Source organism: Rutilus rutilus (assembly GCF_951802725.1).
Source record: "Rutilus rutilus genome assembly, chromosome: 3".
Lineage (NCBI taxonomy): Eukaryota > Metazoa > Chordata > Actinopteri > Cypriniformes > Leuciscidae > Rutilus > Rutilus rutilus.
In genome coordinates this window covers 31619993-31640747 of record NC_140211.1, presented here as the reverse complement: position 1 = coordinate 31640747, position 20755 = coordinate 31619993, and the positions used below count along the sequence as shown (strand labels likewise).

The window sequence follows — 20755 nt, the reverse complement described above, 5'->3', positions numbered from 1 at the left end:
TATTTCTAAGAGCACTGTGCGATAATTTATTACTCTTACTACGGCGAAGTCGTTCTTCATGAATATTAATTTAGTCACGCTGTCTTTGCTTTTTTTTACAACCCGAACCTGTCATGTGCCTAATTATTATTCATGAACCCACTTGCAAACGTCTGCTTTTACTGGGAGGACGACAAGGTACGTAGTTAATATTAATGAGCTAGTCCTTCGCCGTAGTAGGATAGGTAGTTCGCGGAGCTTCTCGTGTGAGGTCCTCAGGCGCTCAGTGTGCGCCTCCCTTTGTGCATCTACACTCAAGATGGCTCCCGTTTTAGAGAAGAAGCTACTGGGCGCAGCCGGGACAGGCGACACTATGGAAAACAGTAACGAGGATGATGAAGGACAAAACCTCTGGTATGCTCGTACCCTCAAAGTGTCCTGAAGTGCAGCGGTTTGTGCAAGGGGTCCGTTAATTTGACAGTGTGAAGTGCTGCTTTGTCACCAGCCGGGTGCTGCCCAGTTCAGACGCCGGTCCCGGATGAGCCCAAAACACTTCACATAAACTTACAGCAAAGTCTGGATTAGGCTAGATTAGACCTTTACAGCGGGCTGAATAATAAATAAAGTCTTTTGGGACGTTAGGACACGCAGTTAGTCTCGGTTTATATGCTCATGTCATGCTCTCTTGTGTATGTTGTGTGCTATTGGCTAGCATTTAAACTCAACGGTTTTCATATTTGTAGTGTTCAAGTCGTTTTCTCATTAAGCTTTGCTTGGCTAATTAAATTGAAATGCGGGTGATGATTATTGTCAGGAAACTGGCTGTTGATTTTTGTTTCTGATGGGGTCTAACGGTTGATTGACATCCATCATTGAGAGGTTATTCTTGTAACGGCCTTTTGTGGATGTTTTGGTAACATTATATTACCTAGTTGCAGGTATCTGCAGACGAAACTAAGCATCCAACTACTTTCTACGCTTCAAAGCCCCTTTCTGCTAATGTCATGAATGGCAAGTGATCGGTGGTCATTTGTTTTGTTTTTCAGGTCTTCAATCCTCAGCGAAGTTTCCACACGCTCAAGCTCTAAATTGCCCTCTGGGAAAAATATATTGCTTTTCGGTATGTGACATTTTTTTGTTTTCTTGAATCAAAATTCATAGTTTATTAAAAGTGTGTTTATGTTTTGCGTACAATATCGACGTAACAGTTACGCTGCTTCATTTTAATGTGCATATTTCTTTAAATACAATGAATGTATGAAGCTTGTAAAGAGAGAGCCTAGTTCATCCAAAAATAATACTTGTGTTATTTTTTTCTCGCCGTCACGTTGTTCCAACCCTGTATGGCTTACTGTTTTTTTGTAGAAGACAAATTAGGATATTTTAAAGAATGCTGGTACTAATAAACTGTTTTGGTTATTGAATTCCATTGTATGGAACAAAAAATATCAACAAATATTTGAATGTGTTCTACATAAGAAATAAAGTTATACAGGTTTGGAATGACAAGAGTGAGTGAATAATGACAAAATAATTTTTTTGGGTGAACTATCCCTTTGACTTTGTCCTAGGCATAAAGCTGAAATAGTTTTCTTTGTCTTAACACTTAGGAGTTTACTATTCAGTACACCGATGTGTCATGATTTATGAGTGATATGATTTCTGGTGTTTTAGGGGAGGATGGTTCAGGAAAGACGACACTCATGGCAAAACTTCAAGGAGCCGAGCATAGTAAGAAAGGTAGAGGGCTGGAATACTTGTACCTGAACGTCCAGGATGAAGACCGAGAGGGTAAGTGTTTTTAAACTGTGTCAAAGAAGGTGATAAAAGAATTAACAAAAATAATATGTAAGGATTATGAAGCTTTGGCTGTTTTAATTGCCTGTTTTCTGTTAAAAGGCTGCACTATGAAATTGTATTGTTTTAAGTCTAGAATGATATGAAAAATATAAATTATACATTTTTTATTTTGGGTACATTTACTCCGTATGTAGAAAATGCAGTTTATTCAGTTTTAAAAAATATATATTTTTACTATAAACTCTTCCAGATTTAACTCGCTGTAGCGTGTGGATCCTGGATGGAGACCTGTACCACAAAGGCTTGCTGAAGTTTGCAGTGACCACTGAGTCGTTGAAGGACAGTCTAGTTGTGTTTGTGGTGGACATGTCACGGCCTTGGACCATCATGGAGTCGTTGCAGAAGTGGGCGAGTGTGCTGCGTGAACACGTGGACAAACTGAAGATCCCACCTGAGGAAATGAGAGAGATGGAGCAGAGGAGTAAGTGCTGTTCTGCTTTTTTGCTACTAGGTTGTAGTAGTATTAACACCTTGCTGTTTGTTTGTAGGGGTCATTCAGATTCAAGTGATATTATGGGTGATTACAGCGTGTGCATGTCGTCTACCTTCAGCTGTCTTTATGCTAGACATCTTATTCTACTCAAGTGGTCATGAATAGCTGCAGGATGTTTGTTCAACTAGAGGAACTTTTGTGCAGCACCATATCAGGCAGGTGGGAATATGAATGTTGAGACCGCTTAACATTTATGTCAGTTTTCAAATGTGAATCGTTCCTTGTCTTGTATGTTTTGATCATATGTTAATGTTTAGATTGTGACACTGGCTGCTACATTATATATTGACAGTACAGTCAATGACAGATTGCGCAGAAAGTTGCGGTGCAGTAATAAATACACTAATAAATCCCAGCAGGTGCAGAGGTTGATTTTTGGTTGGTTGTTTTTGATATAGTGAAGAATGTAGCTTAAACATTAAAGGACTTTTATTTATGTCGAGAATTCGGTAGGTAAGTCATGTGAATATAAGGCATCATATGCTTTTGTTAAAATGATTTTGTTCATTCATAGTCGAGTTTCTTTATGAGGGTTATGAGAGCAGGAATGCCTGCACTGTAGGATGGTGTAATGACAGTCTGGATATGAAGCAGTCTTTGTGCTTTAAATTTGCATGACCCATGTTGTCAGACTCTTGCTATTAGAATCAGAGTGGTCACAAAATGCTGCCTCACGAGGAAGTGTTAGTAAAATTAAATATTTGCTGAGAACTATCATGTTTTCAAAAACCTACATACAGATACACTGCAGTTCAAAAGTTTGGGGTCGGTAAGATATATATATATATATATATATATATATATATATATATATATATATATATATATATATATATATATGTATATATTTTTTTGTTGTTGTTTTTGAAATCAGCCTCTCACCAAAGCTGCATTTATTTGATCAAAAATACAGTAAAAAATCGAATATTGAATATTATTCCAATTTAACTGTTTTTCTATTTTAAAGCTGCAGTCTGTAACTTTTGGCGCTGTAGTGGTTAATAAACAAAACTGCATGTGTCTTGCCCCCCATAATTCATGGTATAAAAAAAAAAAAAAAAAAAAAACGCATTTATTTGAAATGGAAATCTTTTGTAACATTATTAATGTCTGTTGCTTTTGATCAATTTAATGTATTCTAGCTGAATACATGTAATAGGCCTAATTGCTTTTTAAATTGTACTGACCCTAAACTAAATGGTAATGTTTATCAGGGCTTGAAGTGAATATTTTGGATTTGAAAAGTTTTACACTTTTGACTGAGCATGCATTTGATGGCTTAAGGTGTTTTGGTTTATGAAAACATCAAGCTGGTACAATAGCGTTTGAGAAGAGTGACTGAAGAGAGAGGCAGAGTGCTCCAACATGAAGTGAGAGGCTATTTCTGAGGATGACTGTTTCTGCATGTGCCCTAAACAGGGCTGTGACAGCAGAATGGGGAAGTGGCTTGGCAATGGCATTGTTTTTTAGCTTGCGTATGAAATACAAAGCCCAGTGGTTTTACAACACATTTGAATTGGTAGTTTTTGAATCTCTAGCTCTTTTTGTCCCCAACATTATGACCACCTTATTGTGTGGCTTTCATCCGTTCTAATATTTTTTTCATCATACAGAACATGCTATCTGTTATGATTTTCAATGTTTTAGCCTACTTTTACAGTTAAAGCATGATTTTAAATGTTTCATGGAAACATCATTCATATCATCCCCTTGTTTTACAAATACATTCCCTATTTTAATATATTATCTTGGCTGAAATAGGATCCACTGAAGTTGCCGTTTTGATATTGGTGAGTGACGTATCCACTGTGTTTCTCAGGTGCTAATTTCTGCTGTCAGAAATTGATTTTATTATACGCTACCAATCAAAAATTTGTGGTCAGGTTTTTTTTTTTTTTTTTTTGTGGACACATTAAATTGATCAGAAGTGACAGTAAAGACATTTATAATGTTACCAAAGAGATCTATTTCAAACAAATGCTGTTCAATTCAACTGTCTATTAATCAAAGATTTCTGAAAAAAGTACCAGGGTTACAATATTTTCAACATTCCACATGTTTTTACTGTGTTTTTGATCAAATAAATGCAGCCTTGGTGAGCCTAAGAGACTTATTTCAAAACCATTGCAAAAATCTGTCTAACCCCAAACTTTTGGACATGGTGTATATTTTATTTTTCAAGTTCACATCCCACAATTGCCAAATGTTGGATGTATTGAATTGGTGTCCAAACACATTAAGCCTCAATCTGCTCTCAGCTTTGTAAAACTGTCCCACCCAGACAAGGGGCCGTTGCTTCCTTAAGGAAGCACAAGCAGCCTCTGCTCACTCCTCACATCTGACCGGATTCAGTGACGTCAGCACTCTAGTGGGAAGGACAGTTCAGCCTCTCTTACAAGGCGTTGCATCATGGTCTGCTCTCTCAGACGTTCCTGACATTCAACTCATTGTTTTGAGCAGGGCATGAGCGCAACACCCAAGCACAACTCAAACCACTGTGCTAAAACATACCGTCTCACAGCTCTTAGTCAGCTAACACATTGACTGAACATTTTTTTTATGTAGGGTGACATCTGGATGTACTTTGGAAATCCTTTTTTTTTGTGTGTGTTGTTCAAATGTGGCCTTGTAACTGCTTTTCTTTTACAAAAACAACACTACTTAATTGGTATTTACTTTTTTGTTTTCTGTCATCATGATTTTTAGATGCACTTGTTAGCACTCTGATGGCTTCATGCCTGCAAATGCGCACTGGATGTGTGTATTCTGTTGACCGTCCCCACCCTTGTTTGTGGAAGCTGGTCAAAGTCGACAGAAGAAAGTGATTGTAAACTGGTGCTTCTTTTGATTGAGGATTGAAAACAGGCTGATCAAGTTATAAAAATATTTTTTTTTTCACTATGCCTGAGTTTGTTTAGAGAACTGGAGATTACATGAGGCAGTAGAATCAAGGGGTCTATTTAAAAATGTCTGCAGATGCTACCATGTGATATTGAACTCTTGCCTATTGGCTATTATCATATCGACGGGTAACGTCGGCTTGCCTTCTGGAAATAATTAAAATTTCCTAATGGACTCTTTGTCCAAAAAGAACACAAGTAGTTTATTGGTTTGCAACAGATTATCTTGAACTCTGGCTCCTGTGGAAACATGTACATACATACACTTCACATCGCTGGGTGTGGGTAACTGACTGTGATATAACTAGTAAATAAAGAGATTCATGCGTGATGAATCCAGTTTATACACTACCGTTCAAAAGTTTGTCATCAGTAAGGCTGCATTTATTTAATCAAAAATACAGTAATATTGTGTCATACTATTACAATTTAAAGGAAGTTAGGAACTATTTTCTATTTGAATATATTGCAATGCAAATTATTTATTCCTGTGATGGCAAAGCGAAATTTTCAGCCATTACTCCAGTATTCAATGTCACATGATGCTTTTATTATTATTATTATTATTACTGTTGTTGAAAACCGTTGTGCTGCTTAATATTTTTGTGTAAACCGTGATGTAACACTTTTTTTTCAGGATTCTTTGAATAGAAAGTTATTTGAAATAAAAACGTTTTGTGATATTATAAATGTTTTTACTGTCACTGTTGATCATTTAAATATGTCCCTGGCTTGCTGAATAAAATTATTTATTTCTTAAACAAAATAAATTGTAGTGACCCGGACCCAAACTTTTAAACGGTAGTATATGTTAAATCTGCTTTTAGGACTGGCGTGTCTCTTATTCCAGCAGCATGTTGTTCCATTAACAGTACGCTAAAGGAAGTTGTGCAGCTTGCCTGGTTTCTGGGTCATCTGGAGCTGCATTCTTAAGGTTCCTGAGGAAGTTCCTCCCCCTTTCCCTCCCTCCCCAATCTACCACCAATAAAAGACCATTCCAGCCACCTACTTGCACACATCACCACCATGCCCTCTTCATATACTCCTGTGTATTTAACATTGTTTTGGGTTGCTGCTCCTGTGTTCTGTAATGTAAAGCTCAGACAGAGGCTTGAGAGTGTGCGGTCAGCTCTGTTCTCATCTGAGCTGCTCTTCTACAGGCATCGGCCACTCAAATGTGTCCATAACAAGTCATGATTTCAGGCAGTTGGAGTTACACAGATAATGAACTGTTTGGGAAAAACATGCTACAAATCCTTGCCAATGCTAAGATTTATTTATTTGTGTTTTTCTTTTTTTAAATGTAAGGTTTTTTTGGGGGGACAGATTGTCTGTTTGGGTCTTATGTAACCTGACCGGAATGTCCTAAATCTGTGGATGTTCTTTATATTTGTATGGCTTTTTATTGGTTGAGGCTGTTTAATCCTTAAAGTGATAGTTCACCCAAAATAAAAATTTCTGTTAATTTACTAACCCTCGTGTATTTTTAAATTTCGCTTGATTTAATTTTCCATTGAGTTGCACACAATCACAGTCTCTTTTGTCCACTTTCAACCACTTCTGTCCTGATTTCTTCGAGGGGAGGGTCTATGTAGATATGCAGGTGTATGGGCTTTTTCAGATTTTTCGATATAATGGGTAAAATAAGCTTGTGTACATATGAATGCGCCCGGAGAAAACAGAAAAACATACAGAGAGCAGCAGCTTTCATTTCTGTTTTGACAGCCGCAAAACCAGACTGAATTCGGTGTGTGTGTGTGTTAGAAATCAGGAATGGTGGCGTGAGAAAAAAATACTTGATGTGTTTTTCCTCTTCAAATCAAACTTGGGTCTTTAGCCGACAAAGTTTAAAACCAGTCTGGCTACTGCGCTTCCCATAATGTATTTTGCGGTCGAATGTGTTTTCGACTACCTCTGGAAGTGGTCGAGAATGGAGAAGCTCAAAATGTTTTAGACCCCGTTTACACCTGTATTTACTCATCCACTTGTGATCTGATCGACCAAAACGCATCTTGGTAAACAGGGCCATATTAAAACTTTTACAGGTCCACTAGAAATGCATTGTTGTGCCATTTAAAGAAATAACGAGTCAAACTTGATGGAGGTTGATGATGGATGGATAAATTATTTTGTCGTCATCATCAATCTAATATATTGTTTTAAACCCCATTGTCGTCTTATTGCTAGAAATCTATCTCTGTATAATCTGTAGCCTTTGCTTATTTAAATGTTGTCATGTCATGAATTTGTTGTAAAATAATGTTTTAAATTGCAATGTGATGTAAACAGTAATGTGTAATGTGATGCTTCTGTTATTTTCGACTTTATGATGTACCTACTGACACTGTTTACTGTAAATAAATGTTTAAAGGTTTGACCCTGCTTGTGTGTTGCTCTCTTTGCAGTGGTTAAGGCCTTCCAGGAATATGTAGAGCCAGAGGAAGCCACGCCGAGCTCGCCCCAGAGACGAGGGCCAGCCGCTGCGGGAGAAGATGAGAGTGTGCTGCTGCCCCTGGGAGACAACGTCCTCACACACAACCTGGGCATTCCAGTGCTCATAGTTTGCACAAAGGTAGGTGAAATTGATCAGATCCATTTGACCCGTCACATTGGGTCCAGTGTTTTATTATCTTAACATATCAGTATAATAAATGCTTCAAAATGCTTCAAAATGAATCGCGTTATTAAAGCACACTTTTTAATGATGTTTTGGGAGTGTTTGTAACACAATGTTATAGTCTGTGTGTGTGTGTGTGTGTGTGTGTGTGTGTAAACAGTCACTTTTGATCTATGTAATTTGTTCTTGCTGAATAAAAGTCAAGACAGGTTCTTTCAAGAAGAAAAAAAACAGAACGTCTTACTGACCCCAAACCTTTGAACGATATGCGTCCTGTGAATAATTAGGAATTTGTAGGTATACTGTTTTGGAAATTTGAGTGGATATTTTGAGTTGTTTTGCTCAGTGTTAAGGGGAATTTTGCTTCTGATGCATCAAGCGTGTTTATCCAGATGAAAAGCTCTCTTTATGGAGTCTCAGTAGCCCGCAGGTCCAGAGCTGCAGACTGACCATGCTCCCCTCACATGCTCTCTCAGATCAGGACATGCTCAATGTTCTCTACTATTGTTAGCCTCCCTCCAGCCCTGGGTGCATGCAAGACAACCTGTTTTTAAATGAGGGGGTTTAGGTCTGAGAGTAAAATGTTCGCTCTTTGTTCTCTTCATCGTCAAGAGGCAAAGTGATCAAACTGCCTCACCCTGGAAAAGAGGAGAATAGAGCCTGATTGAATTTCAGAACATTTTTCTTTCCAATTTACTTGAAAATTGATTAGATTCATTCTAATCAATATGCATTAGCATCATCGTTACAGATCTGCGGAAACGGCAGCATTTCACTGGCCATCTGCAACACCTATAATGGTATAGTTCACCCAAAAATGAAAATGGTCATTTTCTCTTGTGTTGTTCCAAACCTGCATGACTTTCTTCTTTGAACACAAAAGATATTTTGAAGAATACTGAGGTCCAAACAACATTGGATGCCTTTGATGTTCATTGTTTGGAGAAAAAAGTTTTTAAAATGATCTTTTTCAAGATGTCAGGAGTAGGTTTAGCCTTCTCTATTTATAAATTGCATGGCTTCATTCATTGTCACATTTGTAACTTTTTAAAGTATTATAGGCAGAATGTTTATTATTGAGTGAGAGAGTATGTCCCGTGGTTCAGTAGAAGGTCAGCGGTGTCTGTGACATGCAGAGATGAGTTTGCATTTCCAGTGATGCTCATGGAAGCCTCCTGGATTTTTTAAGCAGCCTAGTCGGCACCTCCTCTTCCTGCCAAAACGATTATGGCTGGCAATCGGCCACAACCTGAGTCATTCACAAATATGGCTGCTGCTTCGTAATGAGTCCCATTGCGCATGTGTGTGCTTGTCTGCTATTTTTAGGATGGGATGTCTGTGTTACACCCCGTGGCTCAAAAGGGACGCAAACAAAAATTGGGACACCCGAGAAAGCCAAACTGTTAAAGCAAGTTGTTTATTAACAAAAGAAAAAACTATACAAAAACTGTGTAATCCATCCAATGCTGGGGAAAACCCCATTAAAGACACAGGTCGTCACAGTCTGTCTTTTAAAAACAAACAGTATCTTAGAGCTTCAGTACATTTAAAAAGGGACGGTTCACTCAAAAATGACAATTTCACTATTGTTGTTCAGGTCAAGTATGATGTTTTACTGCACCTAAGACACCCCCTCGAATGATTCATCTCTGTCTCTATCTTTTAGTGTGATGCAGTCAGTGTACTGGAGAAGGAGCACGACTACAAGGAGGAGCATTTTGACTTCATTCAGTCTCACATCCGGCGGTTCTGTCTACAGTGTATCCTATACAAAATCAGTCTCAATATATTTGCTTTTGTAATATTGCTCTTTCCCTATACAGTACACTGTAAAAAAATCCATGTAAATTTACAGCAAAAAACTGGCATATGTGGTTGCCAGAAATTCATGGTAATATTTCAGGTATTACTGTGTGGTATATTGGTCCTGTACATTTTCCAACTTCTAGTTGTATATTTCATCAAGTTATTTAATGTTAGTATACCAATCTACTTGAAGTACCAAATACTATGTCTGGGCGCCGTGGGCGGTATATCAAGTTTGTACGATATATTGATGTTTTTTTTTTTATGAAGATATTGAAGGAGGCAATAACGTTCTTATCGAGATATATATATATATATATATATATATATATATATACATACATCAGATATTTGTCTTGAACATGAGATGCTTTATTTTAAGGCCTTTTAAAACAACTCGTAAGATATTTTTTTATAGTGATAGTTCACCAAAATGTTTTTATTTTGTCATAATTTACTCACCCTCAAGGTGTTCCATACCTGTATGAGTTTCTTTCATATGCTGAACACAAAAGAAGGTATTTTGAAGAATATGGGTAACTAAACAGTTGACGGGCAACATTGATTGCCATAGTATGGAAAAAGATAATCTGGCTACAGTCAACTGTTTGGTTACCCATATTCTTCAAAATATCTTCTTTTGTGTTCAACATATGAAAGAAACTACATTTTGCTAAAATATTTGTTGTTGGACAGTGTGCCATATGTAGAATTTTAAACCTACAAGTGTATTTTTATGATATCTGTAACTGCAAAGTGACTGTATTGTAATTGGGGTAATGAAATAGCCTAATTAGTTTGTGCTTTTGTTATTATTTTCATTTTTAGTTTAGTGAAATGAACTTTTGCTTTAAAAATCATTATTTAAATTTTTTTTAGAATGTAATGAAATATTAACCCTTTTTTTTTTGCACATATAGCATATCCTACATGGTTACATTCACTATGTTTGTCTTCATAGCCTTCAGTATGAACATTGTTTGTAGGACAACATTGGACAGTATGTGAAATAACATTTTATTTTAAATACTGTTAGTACAGAATTTTTTTTTTTTTTTTAATCCAAATAGAAAAAAGTAGAAGACATCTAGAGATATATCGTATACCATTCAGCCAAAAAACACCAAGATATGAATTTGTTTTTTATTTTTATTTTTTTTGACCATATCACCCAGCCCTACCAAAATCTGCTCTTTATCATAAAATGTACCGATAACCACCATAATAATTCAGGTGGTAAAACTGAAAGCTACATCATGATGAGTGAGTTTTTTTTCAAAGGTGACCTGTCCGTAAAACGTGGCCACTGCTCGTTTATAGACATTACCTCAAAAACAGAATGTAACACAATACTGACCTAATGTTCTTTACTGATAACAATGAGAAGAAACCAAATTATTTACATAAAATATAATATGTGATGTATAATGCAGGTACTTCTGGGAATATTCCTGTAAAAAAATCAAATCAAATGGTGTACTCATCCTTAATCAAGTCTCACAGATGGAGCTGGCTTGATTTACACTTCGGTCAAAGAGGAGAAGAACATGGACCTTCTCTACAAATACATGGTGCACAAAATATACGACTTCCAGTTTACAACGCCTGCCTTAGTGGTTGAGAAGGACACTGTGTTCATGTGAGATCTCTGAAATCCCCTAAAAACATTGCATTTATCTTTTTATTATATTATTTATCTTTTTATGCAAGAAAACCATGTCTGATTCAATTTGGTGCAAGTCCGTCAAACTGGTTTCTATTAAAACAATTTTAAATCTCTGCTTAGTCCATCCGGATGGGACAATGACAAGAAAATTGCCATCCTGCATGAAAACTTCACAACAGTTCGACCTGAAGATCCCTTTGAGGACTTTATAACGAAACCTCCTGTACGAAAGGTGAGGAGAGAAATAACCTAGGAATGAGAATTTTACCTTAATTTGTTTTTGCTTGTGTAAAATTTGCCTTTTTGTCTCCTTTTTTGCCTCTAAAGTTGGTGCATGACAAGGAAATTAGTGCAGAGGATGAGCAGGTCTTCCTCATGAAACAGCAGGTAGGAGAACAAACTTTAGTTTTAAGTTCAGGTTTTCTTCATTCAGTGCTGAAGTTACATATTAGAAAGGCAGCCAGAACATACCTCCACCAATCAAGTGATCTCTTCTCTGACATCAACATGCATTTCTCACAGTGCCCTCCTGCTGTCTCTTATTAGTTTGATTACAGTAAAACCCATTTGACTCTTCAATGTTTTCATTGGCTGAAAGCTGTGCAGGATACTGTTTAATTACACAATATTTGGTCATTTTAAAACAATTAATTTCTAATGGACATTGTACGCCAGCTTCTTGCATTTTGGCACATTCTCTGGATGTTCACTGTGGGTCTTGTCAAATATTTTAACCAGTTGTGAACAGTGTTTATGTGAGGTTTTTGAGAATGATCTTTAACCCTTAAATGCATGAATGTTTCACCAATCATTATTACATATTTGAGTATTTAGCGACATAACATGGATGGATCTCTACCTGTCTCGATAATATAAAACACTCCTGATATTAGAGTAACAATTTTTTATTGTTATATTGTTTATAATGAATTGATTAAGGAATACTAAGAAGGTTGTTGTCTAACTTTGAAAAATGAATGAGGAGGAGGGTAGTGAATGGCGTCCCGGGTCACTAAAGACCAGAGCTATCCGTTTAAGGGTTAACAATATTAAACTGCATGTAAATACGGTCACCGCTGTTAAGCGGCTCCTTTTGATTGCACCAAGTACATTCTTTTATTTGTCTTTGATATGAAAAGATCACTGTCTGTGACATGGAATACAAACAATGTCTTGTGTATCAGCTAGATAACAGTCTTGTATAATACAATCTTGTGTTAAATGACATCATAGTGTCAATTATAATTGAAAAAGTAGTCTACCATTCAAAAGTTTGGCATCGGTAAGAAAAGTCTATTATGCTCACCAACACCAAGGCATATTTATTTGAAAATGTCTTTATCAATGTCTATCAGTTTTGATCAATTTAACGCATACTTGCTGAAAACAAGTACTAATTCCTTAAAATAAAAAAAAAAAACATCTTACTGACCCCAAATGTTTGAACAGTAGCATATGTATTTCAAAATAACGATTAAAGCTTTTTATTAAGGTTTTACATCTCTCATGTCTTCTCTTACTTTATTACAGTCATTGTTATCTAAGCAGCCGGCCACACCCACAAGAGGAACAGTAAGTGTGACTTCAGACCGCACACACTTAAGTGTGACACTGTTATGCTGCTTTGAGGATTTTGTGAGATAACATTTTGAATTTTCGAATTTTACAAAAGCTACCGAATACTTTTGTTGGTTTAAATTGCATTTTAGATTCCTCTTTAGTGATTTGTGTATTGAGAAATCTAAATCTCCTGAATTGCTTTAGCATTTTCCTGATTCCTGTTTTTTGTTTGTGTTGTGTGTGTAGGAGTCTCCTGTCCGGACTTCATCTGGTTCACCCCGGCCAACAGGCCGAACAGGGCCTACAAATGTGGCTAGTGTCTCACCCATGACCGCGGTGAAGAAACCAGACCCCAACATGAAAGGTAATATATCTTGATGCAGAACCTAAATGAAGCTTTGTGATCTCATGGTTCTCTGTTCATCAGTGCGGCACAAATAACACATGATTGTGCAGTCAAGCACTTTAGCAGTCAAGTCTAAATATGAGCACTTTGTTCTCTTTCTTTCTCTCTCTCCTACACTCATCTCATTTTGCTGGATCATCCCTCTGCCTCTGTCTTGCAGTGTTCTTCTAACCTCTTTAAAACACTGCCCTCCTGAGGAGACCATTGGAATAATTCCCTAAACAATCTATTTCTGCTGGTTCCAGTTGGTGTGGGAAAAATGAAATGTTCCCATCATTAAGCTCAGCTGGATAGCATATCACATACCAGCAGGAATAGATTCAAGTCGCTTTAATTAAATCAACTTTAATTGATTCTTAAACCTTCCCGGCCTGTAGGGTATCAGGTATCATATTTCACATTTTTGACATTTTTTCACCGTCTTTCAGTTAATAGCCAGCTTGTGAGCATTGTAGTTAGTGCCATTGAAGCCAAGGAACCATAACCCTTTCAGTGTTATAATGGTGGTAATTGTAGTTCTGGATGTGCTTTTCAGTAGCTCAGTGTAAAATATGAATATCAGTTGGGCCTCCCCATTGTCACTTGAGGTCATGATATTTAATTTGTGTGTTTATAGGAGCAGCAGCAAATGAGGGAGTGCTGGCCAACTTCTTCAACAGTCTGCTAAGTAAAAAGACAGGTGCGCCAGGCAGTCCTGGGTCACCAGGGACAGGAGCAGGAGCGGCTGTACAAGGCTCTGCCAAGAAAACAGGTAAATTCTTCCTTTGCCAGCCTCAAGTCTAGGAACAGGTGAATCTCACAAAGTACTGCTATGTATGGGTCATATCTTAGCCCAAAGTCTTGATTTTTATAACTAGATTACTGGATTGCATTAACGAGAGTAATAATATTATTATTATTATTATTATTTTTAGCAGTGAGAATTTGGGGAAATGTTTATTTTTGAAAATAATGTAAAAATGTACATAATTGTCTCAAAATTGGCTTTAGTTTCTTTATGCAAAACACAAGTCGTCCCAAGACATTTGTCTGAATCACATGAAATCGGGTATGCACCATCTCAAGATACTCCTGTAAAAAGTTATCAAAATTAATGTAATTATTGCTGAGCAATAGATTGATATATTTGAGTGTAGCCCGTAGTGACTGATAGGCCTGTATCTTTTGAATGCAATGTCTCAAGTCTCAAAAACTTGGTAAACATGGAAAACACGACATTCTGAAGACGTTTTTGTCCCCCTTTTGATTTTGGGTTGAATTATGACTTGTACAATCCTTCATGAGATTCACCTGGTCACCTTCTGTCATAATGTTCTTTTGTTCCCCCTGGACAATGCTGTTTTTTTGGAGTTTTACCCTTAGAGCCAGAGAGAGTAACCAGAAGGAATGGGCTGAAAAGCCTGTGTGAGTGACGCCACCATGGATGGTGATATCCCATACTCGCTGGTTTTCATACTTAGAATGATGTCAAATTCATACCAACTGCACTTTTCATTTATGATATTTTGTTACAGTTAGAGGTCGACCGATGGTGGATTTTTACCGATAACGAGAACTAGGTTGGCCAATAACAACCGATAGTTGAATACGATGAATACTGGATGAAAACAAACATGACCCATAAAATAGTGCTGAACTTTATTACAAAAATTAAAAAATAGTACTGAACCATGAAAATGTACTATACTAAATATAAAAGATATTAATATATAAATTATACTTTGATCATTATTTGTTAGTTCATAGTGCATTAACTAATGTTAAGAGATTTTAAAATGTAAAAATCTATTAGTAAATGTTGAAATTAACAATGACCAATACTTTTATCAACCTTAGTTGGTGTTACAAGTGGAATCTTATTGTAAAGTGTTACTATTTCATATACACCCAAACAGTCATGCTTATAGAACATGGCCATCTTTAAATATCTACTCAAACACCATTGCATTGAAATTAGACGCATATGTATATTGCATGTGTACTCTCACACTTTATTTGCCTCTATTTTTAGAACACTTGATTATCTAATCAAAATAGCTAAATATGTGACAGTGACAAGTTACAAAAATCAAACAAGTTTCTGATTTGTTTGCATGTTTCTGTCGGCTACATGAACATATTCGTTTTTCTCATGTCACTAGCTTTATATATGCAACTTCGCTACATAACGAATGCATAAAAGTGACCAGCTGGATATAAACTAATGCAAATAGGTGGCAACAGTCGTGACATTAAACATTTGGGGCAGACTTGCGTGTATTTTTGTCACATTGTTTTGAGGTACTACTAATGTTAGCATCATCCCAGCCTCGACGGCAAACATACTGCTGTACTAATGCAGCATCTAGTCAACAAATTACTTTATAATGATATAAAAACATTTACTGTATAAATACCGTTTTTGTCTGTTTTAAATCCGCATCTGAAGTGTGCCACTCTGCCTCAGCGCAGCCTCGCGTGTCAAAACAAACTCCACGAGGCGTCAATGATAGTTTTTATTTGGCCTCTAGAGGCCGCTCTCTTACTGTGTAAGGACAGCCAACTCTTCTAGCAACAAACGCAACCCAGAAAAACTATCTGTATGTATTTTTTGCCGATAACCGGTTGTTCCAGCAAATCCGATCAATCGGTCGACCTCTAGTTACAGTGATTCACATGAAGTTCTAATATATTAACACTTTTCTGTTCTTTACCTGCCGTTATGGCCCCAGCATGTAAATGAAATTGTGCTTTGATAAAGAACCCCATGCGGTTTTGTTTTCTTTCCCTTTTCATGTCTTTCTTAGTAAGTTTGCATTTGTGTAGCTGCACAGCATGTTCCTTTTGAATGCATACCAGCATGCAGCACTCATCCACCGAACTGGTTCCCACATAACCAACCTATGTTATTTTTATTTACAACACAGAAACTACAGGAGATTACTCTGTTTTTTTTTTTCTCTCTCTTTTTTTCCAAGGGCAGAAGCCGGGTTTGACTGACGTCCAGGCGGAACTGGACCGATTGACTCGAAACCCCGACTCAATGGTAACGGCCAACAACACCCCAGCGACAGAGAACGAGGCATGAGCGCGTCAACAGCATTGTCCACTCTGGAAATCAACATGTAATGACATAAAGGAGAAAAAAAAAAAAATGCTATTCATGACCAAAATTCCCCCCACCTTGTGTGTCAATCAGCAAACAGACCGAACGTGTTGGGATTCTGTCAGATGTATAGGCTCTGATGTTATGGGGGAAAGAGAGGTAGATATTTGAAAAGATGCAACTGCTTTTCTTTGTTTTCATTTCCAGACCCCTTTCTATGTTTGTTTGTTTATTTGTGGTGATTAATTTTTGGTGTGGCATGGCAGGTCAGGTAATGGGTGCTCTCTCCTTGAGGCGGCAGTCAAACCTCTAAAGTGTGGGGCCTTGCTTAGCTTAGGACACCTTTAACCGCACCCATTCCCCTCCTCCTGACAAGAGCAGATCGCACTGCTGCATTCAACGCTTCCAGTGTTGAAATCTGCTACAACTACTGCTAAAAGCCTAAACATATTCATCGAAAACAAGTACTTGCAAAAAGTATATAGTGTGTACAAACATAGTTGCATTTATGCTGATGTATTTATAAAGAAGCAAGCAAATCAAGCTGTTATTTTCTCTCTGTGTTTTATCAGTGAGACGTTAAGCTTCACTTAACACGGTTAACATCACTGATGTCATGACACTAATGACAAATACCCATTGGCCTTCAGCATATACAGGAATGGCAGACATTGCCACACCGCCTCTGAATTATGTAAATATGCGCTAAATATTTGCTACACAAGCTTTGATTTGATTTTTGTATTAAATTGAGTTATTTTAACAATTTATGGAGAACTATTTCAGATGAAACAAGCATTGATGAGTATCAGGCTGAGCTTTTTCTTTTGGCTATGGTTGTTTTTGGAGGAGAGGGGCAGGGCAGCATCTTTCCTAGTATAACTCCCAAGTGCCTGTGTCATAGTGGAGGTGCTTGTCTCCAAAAGAGGAATTGCACTGTAGCATCAACAGTCAATGGTTCTTTTCTCTTTTTCTTCTTTTTTTTTTGTTTTGGTACAGCTTCATGTAATTTATCTTTTTTGTCTGTGGTCATTGCTTTTTTTTGGTGTTGCTAAAATTACACATTTTGCCTACTTCAGTGGCCTAGTTTCTTTTTTTTGCTGCCATAGAGAGCTTGCCTTTCTTTTCTTGAATGTCACTATCAACATAAAATGTGTTTAGCATCTTGACGGGACATTTCGTCCCACCCTCAAGTTTGAAATCGTGGCTTAAACCACTAGCACCATTCTCATGTGGCCAAGCGACCGACTGTACATCGTGTCTTTTGCCAGTCCTTACAAATGAGATATCAGATTTGTTTGTTAGCAGTTTTTTTTTTTAAATATATATTTATATATATAACTTGAGGACTGATTAATGTTGAACATTCCCGGTTTCTGCGCAGTGTAGGTGTCTCTGTAAGCGATCGACGCATGTTTGTTTTGTGTGCCCTGCCTCAGTGCCCACTGGAAGTGACGACTTTGCCTTCAGTGTAGCATTCACTGTTGTCACTCCACATGCTCTGTCTCTTCACTCAGGGTAGGTTTGAGTCCATATAACAGCCTCGTCCGTCTTCATAGTCAATTTCTCAACATTTTCTTCCACTACTGATGCTGTATTGCATTGAATTCCTTGTTTCAAGCAAACTGTTTTCGGTTTTTCTTTGTCGACATTGTTGAACACGTAACAAGTTTAGTTGGTTTAGCTTGACAAATCATCCACAGGCATGATGTAATGGTTTTCTTAAGGTTTTTAACCTTGCTGTTGTTGTGGAGAAACTGTAAATGGAGCAGCTAAAGTGGCTTTTAAATGATCATTACATTTTCAGATGAAAAAGGAAAACGCAAAGAATTGGAATCTGGAACCAAAGATGTAGAATCCACATGTTAGGTCTATGTCGAGTAGCTGCCCTGAATTTCTCCCAGGTGGCTGTTCTTGGCCGAGCCTGGAGAAGCCATCATTCCAAAACGGATCCTCTGTTTATAGTGGTGGTCTGTGTTCAATGTCCGTTTTCTTTCACTAGAGTTTGAAGTCTTTGTCCTTTCTTTTTAAGCTCTTCAAGGGAATAGACCACAAGACATGTTGAGTTCGCTGTTGTTTTCCATGAACTTGTGTTAGAAATATGAAAAGAAAAATCTCATACCAAACTAGAGATAAGGAACTCGAATGAAATTTACATTTATTCCGCTTAATATTGCTTAACGGTTTCCATTTATGATGGGCAGGGCTATAAAACATTTGCTGATATTCAAGCACAACATTAAGTCTGGACTATATACCTCTTGTTTTAGCGGTTACGGTTTTACATCTATACAGACTGTGTGAGAATTTCTTGGGCTGTCACTAATGAAGCCTCCGATCACATATAACATTCTACCTGCTTTTAAAAGCGCTCATAACCTTAAATGCACTTAAGATGCACTTAAGTATTTCATTGCATTCTACATTCGCTGTGTGACTGAAATCTCACTGTGTGTACTGAAGTATCACTGACACATTCCTGTGAACATGGCTCCTTTTTTCCACCGAAAGACGTGACGTTGTAACCGTTTTACTGGAAGCGAAGAACTGTTATTAATTCGTCTTAGTTCAATTTTTAAAAAGCAACACATTGTTCGCATTTAAACATTTCATGGTTTTTCCTACACAAATTTAGCTGGTTACTGATTTTAATAGTAGCTTGGTGCAAATATAAACAACAACTTAAAGGACTAAGAAATTGAAGAACTAACAAGCTGCTCCTGAGATGCCTGAAGTACTTGAAAAAGCTTCCTAACTCAGAACCCATCTGTTTTCCCAAAGGAGACACACAATGGATAAAAGATCTAAGGGTGGCCACCAAAAGCTTCATTGATTTCTTTCCCTCGGTTGGGGATGATTGCAATTCTATAATGAACAGCACATTTTGTATGTATTTCATTCAGACTAGGATGGAAGTTGACCGCTTTGTTCTGTATAATCCTTCTAATATGCACTTACCCCTGTAAGTAAGAAAATGTTGAGAAAATATTCTGGCTTCCAAAATTTTCTATACAGGAATTGAAAGACCTTTCTATTCACACAAAGGACTGTTTGTGTGCTATACCGTAAAGTGAGTCTGATTGTATGGCTTTAACTTGATGCAGTATGTGGCCATGTTAAATCTTGCTTTTAATGCAAACAAGATAAGGAAATGTCTTTTTTTTTTCAGTCCTGGCTTAAATAAAATACAAATCCAGACTACAACTATCTTGTGATTTTTGTTTGTCATGTCATTTCATTTCAGAAGATGCGCACTATTACAGTACTGATTAAAACCTACAAATATTGAATGTTTTGTTTGCCATTACATCTATTGAGACTTAAACCGTTTCAAATGATCAGAGACGTCAGTTATCAGATGGTTTGGGAACCAAACCAGTAGGGTGCAGTGCTGTTCTCCCAATATCTATCCATTGTTTGGTGTCAGATGTTTGATGAAAATGTGTACATGCATACATTTCCGAATTATAATCTTAGGGCTAAACGCGTTCTATGTAAAAGTTCATAAAGTCATCGCCTATAACAAACTTTTAAATATATAAAATGTTACATGAATCTATATTTTTAACTCTGTGAGTGTGTGTATTCTAAGTATACGGTTACTGTCAGCATTTTCACTTTTTGGGTTAAATCAATCTACAAACGAATTATTAGTTGTACAAGCTGGTAGAAAGTATTTTTAACATCAGAAAAAGTATCAACATTGCTGTCTAGGAAGGCTGCGTACTAGTGTTTAAAAAACATGCACAATGTGGCAAGCTGATTTAACATTTATTTAACTAGCTAGTTTTTAGTTGTTGTTACAGGTGTGCCTACAATTTTTTTTTTTTTTTTTTGTAGTAAGTAATCCTGTAATGACTACTGTCTTTTTCAATGTCAGCTGTGAGCAAGAGCAGGGTACAACCTAAGACTTTTAGAATTTCTCAGTTTGTGTAATTACATATGGGCTTCAGTCTTTTTTTCACATTAATTTCACATGTGTCTAGTACAAAGTCTTGTTTCATAATACATTGTATACTACTTTTCCTTATTTACCCAGAAATAATGGGAGTGAAATGTGACAACGTGCCCCATAGGTGAGTCATGTTGTAACAACCTCATGACAGCTTAAAATGCCACCGTATCTAATAAAAATATAAATAAAATTGTTAACTTTTTAGTAATTAAAACGAAACTAATTTGGGAGTTTGACAATGAATACACTGCAAAACACAGCTATACAGCATAGTTCAAACGATATAGGCAAACAGAATGAAGACTCGCATTCAGACAATCAGAAAAACAGCTGAAAACAACACATCCTTCCCCTCCCTCCACACAGCTCTCACAGGAGACAAATTCGATAAACCAGAATACTTTACATTCCTTAAAATAATTATTTCT

At 37.0% G+C, this 20755-nt stretch overlaps 1 protein-coding gene across 2 annotated transcripts; it reads left to right on the top strand.

Moving 5' to 3' along the window:
* Positions 1 to 223: 223 nt before the first annotated feature.
* On the top strand, positions 224 to 17449 carry dync1li2 (dynein, cytoplasmic 1, light intermediate chain 2). 2 transcript variants are annotated; one of them, XM_084405404.1, is made up of 13 exons: positions 224 to 393; positions 1026 to 1099; positions 1654 to 1770; positions 2030 to 2260; positions 7638 to 7804; positions 9516 to 9609; positions 11159 to 11294; positions 11442 to 11553; positions 11649 to 11708; positions 12852 to 12893; positions 13128 to 13245; positions 13904 to 14038; positions 16245 to 17449. In XM_084405404.1, the coding sequence occupies exons 1-13, from the start codon at positions 299 to 301 to the stop codon at positions 16352 to 16354; spliced, it is 1491 nt and encodes a 496-aa protein (XP_084261530.1). In that variant the 5' UTR covers positions 224 to 298; the 3' UTR covers positions 16355 to 17449. The 2 variants fall into 2 exon arrangements, with proteins under 2 accessions (XP_084261530.1, XP_084261531.1); XM_084405405.1 differs by having other exon boundaries at positions 243 to 393; positions 16250 to 16435.
* The last annotated feature ends 3306 nt before the right edge of the window (positions 17450 to 20755 follow it).

What these genes read in the sequence shown, in the direction of transcription:
- dync1li2 (XM_084405404.1), top strand. Translation starts at nt 299, where the DNA reads ATGGCTCCCGTTTTAGAGAAGAAGCTACTGGGCGCAGCCGGGACAGGC. An exon ending in GAGAAGGACACTGTGTTCAT is followed by an intron (nt 11,295 to 11,441) that starts GTGAGATCTCTG and finishes ATCTCTGCTTAG; the next exon opens with TCCATCCGGATGGGACAATG. An exon ending in AGGCTCTGCCAAGAAAACAG is followed by an intron (nt 14,039 to 16,244) that starts GTAAATTCTTCC and finishes TTTTTTTCCAAG; the next exon opens with GGCAGAAGCCGGGTTTGACT.